The sequence below is a fragment of the Nymphaea colorata genome, chromosome 1, assembly GCF_008831285.2.
Source record: "Nymphaea colorata isolate Beijing-Zhang1983 chromosome 1, ASM883128v2, whole genome shotgun sequence".
NCBI lineage: Eukaryota > Viridiplantae > Streptophyta > Magnoliopsida > Nymphaeales > Nymphaeaceae > Nymphaea > Nymphaea colorata.
Window position 1 is genome coordinate 2,378,210 of NC_045138.2, and position 9,372 is coordinate 2,387,581.

At 39.6% G+C, this 9,372-nt stretch overlaps 1 protein-coding gene across 1 annotated transcript; it reads left to right on the top strand.

The window, feature by feature from the left end:
- Positions 1-4,429: 4,429 nt before the first annotated feature.
- LOC116265147 (receptor protein-tyrosine kinase CEPR2) lies at positions 4,430-8,992 on the top strand. The gene is made up of 2 exons (XM_031645675.2): positions 4,430-8,047; positions 8,440-8,992. The coding sequence occupies exons 1-2, from the start codon at positions 5,491-5,493 to the stop codon at positions 8,745-8,747; spliced, it is 2,865 nt and encodes a 954-aa protein (XP_031501535.1). The 5' UTR covers positions 4,430-5,490; the 3' UTR covers positions 8,748-8,992.
- The last annotated feature ends 380 nt before the right edge of the window (positions 8,993-9,372 follow it).

Sequence of the window (9,372 nt, forward strand, 5' to 3'; positions counted from 1 at the left end):
AGTTGAGCTCGACGTTTCATTAGTCGAGTGAGCTCGAGCTGACTAAACTCATGCTCAACTTGGCTCGTGTTCACTACAAATTATGAAAAAAATTTATTTCAATTTCATGATATATATATATATATATATATTAGTCGAGCGAGCTCAAGCTGACTGAACTCGGACTCAACTTGGCTCATGAAATCACAAATTATGAAAAAAAGTTTATTTTATTTTCATGATATATATATATATATATATATATATATATATATAATTCAGTCGGTTTCCAACTTTACAAAATATGAATTCAAGTAAAACATCTGGTTGAGATCATATGAACGTCAGATCTTATGCTAGTCAGATCCAAATTCGATTTTAAAATGCAAATTCATATTCCTTATGAACCTGTATCTGAATTCAAACATGTTTAAGTTTGAAACACCGAATACAAATCTTCTACAATCCTTACAAATTTCTCATGAAAGGGACGATTTCCAAACAAAATCAATGGTAGAATCTACAAAGCCATGCTTCTAGGACCAATGTCCCAAAGAAAAGCTAAGAAGATCTTGGCTGTTTACTGCTGTTTCATCAAAGGGACCATGTTTGGAAATTGGAATCTTAAATTCATCTTCACTTGGCAAAGCAACAGGGAATTTGTGAAGATTTTGTGGTGCAACTGCCACAATGGGGCACTAATCTTGGTGGCGCCACAATAATTGTACCATATTCTACTATGTGGAGCATTTCATCACTATTCATATGATGTGACTAAAGGTTTTTTTTTATCATCCACTACTGATGCCAACCCTTTCTCTTTTTGACTTGACTTGGCACCAACAGGATTTGAAGCTTAATTAGTGGCCGAGGGACGTTATAGCTTGTGTAAGCAATTGCCCACACCAACCCACAAAATTTACTTTATTTTATTATGTATACAAACTTCATTAATTTTTTCAGTTTTTTACGTATGGGTGCCCCCTTAAAGTTTGAAATTTACACTTAGAGTGTCCATTAACCGGGATTTTCTAGCTCTACCACTAAGCTTAATGGCATTTTAATCCCGGAAACTTTGTCTAAAACGGTGTAGTTAGGCGCGTATCAAGCATTTAGGAGTGGTCTTAAGAAAGAGATCAAAGCCTCAAAAAAAAGGAAGAACAATGGGAATGATAAAAAAAGGAAGAACAATGGGAATGATCATTGACTGTTTCATAGATTGTATAGCCATGAAATGTGGGAATATGAAATTTTTTAGTACTCAAGATATAAGATTGCATTATGCTGAAAGCATTTTGGTGCAGTTTGGAGCCTCATCCCAATTTAATAGGCTTTCCTTGTTTTTGTTTTCGACTTTTGCATTGTTGCCGTAAACTCTCCTACTTTATTAGAGTTAACAATATTTGTTCGAGATCATAGAGATTTGATGCATGCATGGATGTCGGAGTATCTTTGAACCACATAAATCTTTGTATTCTTGTGTATTTGCTTTCTTTTTTTTTATCTCAAAAAGACGCGAAGATGTTCTTCTTAATAAGTAGGGTAGTCAACAGATCGGATTCAGATCAGATATATCCTAAAGCATATCGGCTTTTTTGGATATTCACATATTTGAATTAGAATAAAGAAAAGTCATATCCGAAATCCGATTTTACAATATGAATCTGTTTTTTGTTATTTATATCTAAATCCGAATTTTGAACCAGATTTTGCCCATTTTCAAAGTTTAAGAGCATTAGATACAGGATATTGGTTTAAAAATGAATCTGATCCGAATACTAATCCGATCGGATATTTATGTATATCCAAATCTGAATCCAATCGGTTGTCATTTATTAAATTTGAATCTTTTCTGATCTTTTAATCGGATAGTAAATTTTTTTCCATATCCGATTTTTTCAGATCCGTTCGGTCGGATGTCCCATTCAAATCGGATATATTGACATCCCTATTAATAAGTTTGTCCAACCCCAGTTAGGTTAGTAAGATCGGATTTAATTAGCTTGAGTTTCATTTGAATGATTCAAATCTAGTTGATTATATATATAAAAAAAAAAAGTAAAGCAACTTTGAATCATTTAAATAATTTGTTGATTACAAATCCTACTTATATTTCATTACTTATTATGATCATGCATGATTATGTTCTGGTTTCTCCCTACAAAACAACGACTATGATTAGGTCCCCACTAGGCTGAGTCGCCCTACTTGAAGCATCGTTTGAAACCTTTGCTTTTTTGTGCACCAATTATATGATGTGTTGGTGGATATGGCCAACTCCCACATTCCATCGCATAACATGTGTTATTGTCTCTACACATAGCTTCCAGCCTAAGGTCTAGACAAGCCTAGTATCTTTCTCTTCCTATAAAAGCAAGGTAATATTCGAATACATGGTATTAAATACTCGAGTATTAAGTGTCACAAGCTTATTCCTTTCCGTAAACAAAAGGAAAGAAGACTCAAACACAAGAGAACAATTAGAATGCTGGTTATTTAATACGGAGTGGCTTTCAAGTGCGACAAAAAATTCAAGTCTCATATACACCATATTGTGTGATGGACTTGAAATTGTAGTTCTAGGTAGGGATGTCAACGGATCGGATATATATTTAATCATATCTGCTTTTTGAATATTCGCATATTCGGATTCGAGTTCAAATAAAGAAAAGTCATATCCAAATCTGAATCTGAAATCTCATTTTACAATCTGAATCCGACTTTTATATTTATATCTAAATCCGAATTTTGAACCAAGTTTTGCCAATTTCCAAAATTTAATAGCATTAGATACATGATATTTGTCTAAAAATAAATCTGAACCGAGCCGTATCCAAATCATATCAGATATTTATGTATATCTGAATCCGATCATATGCCATTTATTAAATCCTAATCTGATCAGATGTCACTTATTAAATCTAAAATCCGATCCGATTTCTTATTCGGATATTAATTTTTTTTCACATCCGATTTTTTTTAGATCGAATCGGCCAATGGTCAAAAATTTTTACGTGAGCTTAGGTGGAACTTTATTCCTAATACTCAAATTTAATAACCTCATGATAAAAGGTCTCGACACATTGTTTCTTGTTCAAACTTTTCCTAAAATTTGAATTAAAGTTTCACCTCTACAGTAGAATACCACATATTCAAACATGGCTTGATTTTCATTGACATGAACCTCTTCATGAGTTCAAGCAAGTATAAAAGCAATGACGGTTGAGCTCAAGTAACTTCTTCCAAACAAGGCATCTCGAGTTCAGTCGAGCTCAAGCACAACACATAAATCGAACTGCTTCTATCGAGCTATTATCGACCTCGAGGTTTCATTAGTCGAGCCGAGCTAGAGCTCGAAAATTATCTTTCTAAATGGTTTACGTCATGCAAGTGCAATCCACTATTAGTTATTTGAGTTCAACCGAACCAAAAAAGGTGATTACATATACCGACACTACATTATTATACATATTGATATAAACCCTTAGGAAGCCCATACCAACTTTTTTTAAATTTTTTATTTAAAAACTAATCAAAAACTAATTTAATTTAAGGTTTTCATTGTGTTAATGTGACTGTTAGGGATCACGTGGCCCAACAATTTTATGGGTGTTAGATCGGGGCAGAGCCAGATTTTTTTTAGATATTAAAGTATATTTTTAATTTTTTTTTTTACAAGAACCAAATAACAACTTAAAATGTTTTTGTAAAAAAAATATCAAAGGAAGGTTGTGGTCTAGCTGTGCGTGTGTTAGATAGTCCAACACCGAGTTCACTTCACTGGTTGACGACTATGACTCATAGGTCGCGTTAGGGTTAGGGGCGGAGGCAGGTAGGGCTGAACACGAGTCGAGTCGAGCCCGAGCTCGGTCAACTCGAACTCGGCTCTACACAAGCTCGACTCGTTTAACTAATGAAGCAGCTAGTTTAAACTTACGAGTCGAGCTCGAGTAGCTCGACTCGTTCGTGCACCTCTATAGGCAGGGAGCTCCTGTCATTGCCTTCTTTTATATTTTTTAAAATTTAAAATTTTACATGTAAAATTTAAAAATTTTAGTTTCAAATACATTCAAAAAAATTTTAAAAATTACATTTCAGTTTTTTATTAAAATTTTAAAATTATAGTTTGATAATAAAAAAAAAAACAGGAAAAACAGTGTTTGTGCTGCCAAACAAAACCGTGATATGGAATTCCTGAAAATGAAATTGAGGGGTTTGTAAGAAAATGGGGAGAAGTTGAAAAGATATTTCTTCAACTTTATCCTTATGAAAAGGTATTTCTCTTTTATCACTTAAGGATATTTTCGTCATTTTGACCCTCCTGGGATCGCCGTTACTTTCATCTTCCTTGGCTTCTAGTTTTGTTGTTTTCCATGTTGGAACGGATTCTCTCTACCTCAGTTTCCCCTCTCTCTCTCTCTCTCGGTCTCTCACTTTCACGGGGAATTTCTCCCACTGTAGTGCGGACAAAGGAGAAGGAACAGTGCGAGAGGAAATGGCCGTCGTTTTCCAAGAGCAAATGGCTGTTTGTATCGTGATGGTGAAGAATTTGTCGGAAGACTTCAGTCTTCACGTCAGCGTGATGATGATGATGAGGCGGTCCACGACCTTTCCTGCAACAGTTTTCTTTGATCGTCTTAGCTTTATTAGCGCATCAAGAAACGAGCGGAGGAAGCGCATCCTCTTCCGTGTTCCCTCCGACAGGAGAAGACGGAAAAAACGAAAGCGAGCGAATTGCTTGCGATTTGCTGATTCCATGGAATCCAGGACTCGCTTCCTGCATTCCCCTGCGAGGAATTGAAGAGTATTTCATGGAAGGAATGGAAGAATTTGAGGTACGAGCTTCATCGGGGAAATCCCGACGTCTCCGGAGATCTGGGAGGCGGTAGCTGCTGTTCGTTGAAAAGACGGTTTTGAGAACAGGCTTTTGAGCAATTTTTGGTGAATTGGAGACGAAAAAGGAAGGGAGTTTCTCTTTCCACACGTCTTTCTTCGCTAGGAATTTCAGAACAAAAGAGATGCTACTTTTGACATGCATTACGAAATTTTTGCAACTTCTTGTTCTGGATTTTTCGGTTGATATGGAAGCTAGGGTTTTGAAGAGGTTCTTACGCAATTTTTCTCTTAGAAGCAGTTCCTTTGGCCGGCAGAAATTTCCTACTTTCGCTATAATAATAAACCTTTGGAACTCGAACTAGATACAAAAACAAAAAAAACAAAAATAATTCTGCTTCTTTTTGGAGATTCTGTTTTTGTTCTTTTCTCGAGATGATTTCAAGTTAATTACCTACTTTGCAGCAGTTTTGGAGGTGAGTTTTAGGATTGAAAAATTTCCAGTTTCTTCCTTTCCTGCTGTCCTTCAAATTCAGAAAGCGCGTCGCCTCAATGAGAACGTCGTTCATGTGCTTTTGAATTTTAGAAAGAGGAGAAAGGATCAGAACATTGAATTTTCCAGAAATAGAAGAATTTCGAAGTGCAGAAAATACTTTGACTTTTGTTTTTCAAATTCCAATGGCTGGATACCGCAGCTTTCTTCGTCTTCTCGTCCCGTTTTTTCTCTTCTCTTTGACTCTTGCCGCCGCCGGGAACCCAGAGATTTTGGCTCTGCTCCAATTCAAGCAACAGCTGGTGGACCCGACCCGTTCCATGTCCAGTTGGATCGACGGCCCTTCCGGATCCCCCTGCAATTTCACCGGAATTTCATGCGACCGGATTTCCGGCCGCGTCATCGGAATCTCGCTTGAGAACAGGTCTCTCTCCGGAAGTCTCTCTCCTTCAATCTTCCGGCTTCCGAGCCTCACCGTCCTGAATTTGGGGTCCAACTCGATCTCTGGCCGGGTCCCGGCACATGCCGCCAACTGCTCGTCTCTCCAAACTCTCAACCTGTCCAACAATGCCCTCGAGGGGACGTTGCCGGACTTGTCTTCCCTCAGAGACCTTCGTTTTCTTCATCTCGAGGGCAACTCTTTCTCCGGCGAGTTCCCCGCGTGGGTCGGGAATTTGATTAGCTTGACATCTCTGAGTTTAGGAAAGAACCGCTTCAGTGCTGGACCCATCCCGGAGAGCTTGAAGTCACTAGGTAATCTTTCGGATCTCTACTTGGCCTGGTGCAATTTCACCGGCGATTTGCCGAGATTTATCTACCAGCTGAAGAATCTGGAGTCCCTCGATCTCTCCAACAATGCTCTCAGTGGACAAATATCAAGCGACGTCTCCAACTTGCGGAAACTGTATAAGATCGAGCTCTACATGAATCATATCAATGGGCGACTACCACCGGAGCTGGGAAACCTCACTCTTCTCAAGGAATTTGATGTCTCCAACAACATGCTCACGGGAGAACTACCTGAAGCAATGGGCCAACTTTCAAATATCACCGTCTTTCAGGTACATAACAATTACTTAACTGGCGGGATCCCAGTCCGCTTCGGCCAATTCCGTCATCTGGTCGGGTTCTCTGTTTACCGGAACGGATTTTCCGGTGAGTTTCCTCCAGATCTTGGGCGATATTCACCATTAACTAGCATTGACATCTCGGAGAATGATTTCACTGGCAAATTTCCGAGATACCTCTGCCAGAATTCCAAGTTGCAGTTCCTACCGGCCCTTAAAAATAAGTTCACTGGCACACTACCGGAGGAGTATGCTTACTGCAAATCTTTGACGAGGTTCAGGGTTAGTGACAATTTGCTGAGTGGAAGAATTCCTGATGGACTATGGGGCTTACCTTCTGCCGTCATTATCGATCTATCTCGGAACAATTTTGTGGGGGAAATGAGTCCAGAGATAGGACTGTCAGTCTGTTTGACAGAGCTTCTAATTGACCAGAATGGATTTTCTGGTAGATTGCCACCTGAGATCGGCCAGCTGCTGCAACTACAAAAACTCATCGCCAATAACAACGGCTTTAGTGGTGCAGTGCCATCTCAGATTGGGGGCCTTCAGAACTTGACTTCACTGCATTTGCAGCAGAATTCTTTGACTGGACCAATACCCCCTCAACTCTCGAAGTGTAGCAAGCTTTCCGTCCTCAACTTAGCAAATAACTCCTTAACAGGACAAATTCCACTTAGCTTCTCAGAGTTGGTGTCTCTGAACTCACTGAATTTATCTAGAAACATGCTCTCCGGGTTTATTCCTGATAGCTTACAGTCGCTAAAACTGAGCTCATTTGATTTCTCGTATAACTATTTATGTGGGAAAATTCCTTCCACGCTTCTCTTGACCGCACTTACAGGCGAGGCCTTTGCCAACAATCCTTGTCTCTGCGTTGATAGTCAAGGTCAAAACGAGTACCATCTGCACGTTTGTAGCCCAAGCTTTTACCACAAGCACCTTGCTGAAAAAAAATTGCTTGTTGTCTGGGTTGTGGGAGTTATATTTCTACTTGTCTCTGTAGCGTTGTTAATATTGCGCTATAAGAAATTTTACCTCATGTCCCTGGCAGAATCAGAGTTTGATGGTGACAAACTGGCCAATGAGCTTATGTGGGAGATGAAATGTTTTCGGCAGACCAACTTCATTGCTAAAGAGGTCTGCAATCTGCAGGAGAAGAATTTGATCGGCAGTGGTGCAAGTGGCAAAGTTTACCGCCTGGATTTGAAGAACAGGGGAAGCGTTGCAGTAAAGCAGTTCTGGAGAAGCCCCGTGTCGGCGGAAGCTTCAGAAACAGAACTAGAGGTGCTGGGGAGAATCAGACACAAGAACATTATTCAGCTTTATGCTTGCGTTTATGGAGGGGGACTGAACCTGCTTGTTTTTGAGTTCATGGAGAACGGCAATCTACGGGATGCACTAAGCCATGAAAGAAAGAAGGGAAGGCAGGGACTAGATTGGCGCCTGCGATACAAAGTGGCTACTGGAGTAGCTCGAGCAATTGCATACTTGCACAACGATTGTGTGCCTGCCATTATTCACGGGGACATCAAATCGACCAACATTTTGTTGGATGGCACTTATGAACCTAAGATTGCAGATTTCGGCACCGCCACAACCATTGGAAGTTTAGCCGAGGAGAATGATTCCAAAGGTTCAGATTTTGTCGGCACACACGGTTACATGGCTCCTGGTATTGTTCCTTCACATTCTTTCCTGCAACTAACTGAAAACGCGATCTAAAGGATGCGACCCTCTGTCTTAGGTCCATCCAGGCTGCCAATTATAAACAATAAAATTGCCTGTGTTTGATGACAGCCCTGCATCTCCCTGCTAGTGCTTAGCACTGCATGAATAATAATGCAGCGGGCGTGATAACTGATCTGCTAGAAACAGATGATTCTTTGGGTGGTGCAAACCAACGGTCTTATTCATTGTCTGTACAACCGGCACCAAACGTTTGCTGCCGCTTATGCCCATAATTAGAACAACCTTTACTAAATCATTCATAAATTTTGTTTTGATGTTGCCAACTGAATATTTAGCGAGGAACTCACGATTTTATTTGTTTCGTTGATTATCCAGAATTAGCTTATACCACGAAAGCGACAGAGAAGATTGACATCTACAGCTTTGGAGTCGTCTTGCTGGAGCTGGTAACTGGCCGGCATCCAGTTGAGCCAGAATTTGGAGAAGGTAATGACATCGTCTACTGGGTTTCTTCTCACATTGCTTGTAGAGAAGAAGTTTTGAAGGTTCTGGACCCGAGGATTTCCGCATCTGCGGAACACAGCATGATGAAGATGCTCGGGATAGCTCTGCTATGCACCACCACGCTTCCCTCTCTGCGTCCAACCATCAAGGAAGTGATGAAAATGCTCCTTCACCCTTAATCTTTTGGTTACCGAGTCGAAGCATTCTGGTAATGGCACCTATCACAGTCTTTTCCGTAAGAATTAACCTTAGCAGCATATTTAGGTTATCTCCAGATTGTCTTCCTGATATTGTTCAGTGAATACTGTTTGCAGCCCATCTCTTTTGCTTGCTAATCCATAAATCGTATCTGTTGTATATATCTCTTTTTATGGAGGAAATTAGTACGCTTTAACGTATATAGAGAATTACCTTTCCTTTTGTATGGCGATCTTGATTTGAAATTTCTGTTTCCACCATCATGGGATGTTTGATCCCTCAAACAGAATATCACTATAGGAATCTTTTACCCACATCGGTATTTTATATTCACGCATCCTTGTCCAGGACTAGAAATCCCATGAGTAGTATGTTGGCAAAGCAAACACCATGATGACGGCCTGTCTGGAGGTCCCAACTATAGAAACTGAAGTCAGCTAAGGCGAGCATGGAACGAAAGAGTGGCCTAAAGAAAAACAGCTAAAACGTTTGGGTTTTTTAAATTATGAATGTCTAATGCGTATGAGATTCGAGTAAATGGAGACATATTACTCGAAATAGACCAGTCCAAATAAAAAATAGAATCTGATTTTGTATGTTTTTTTA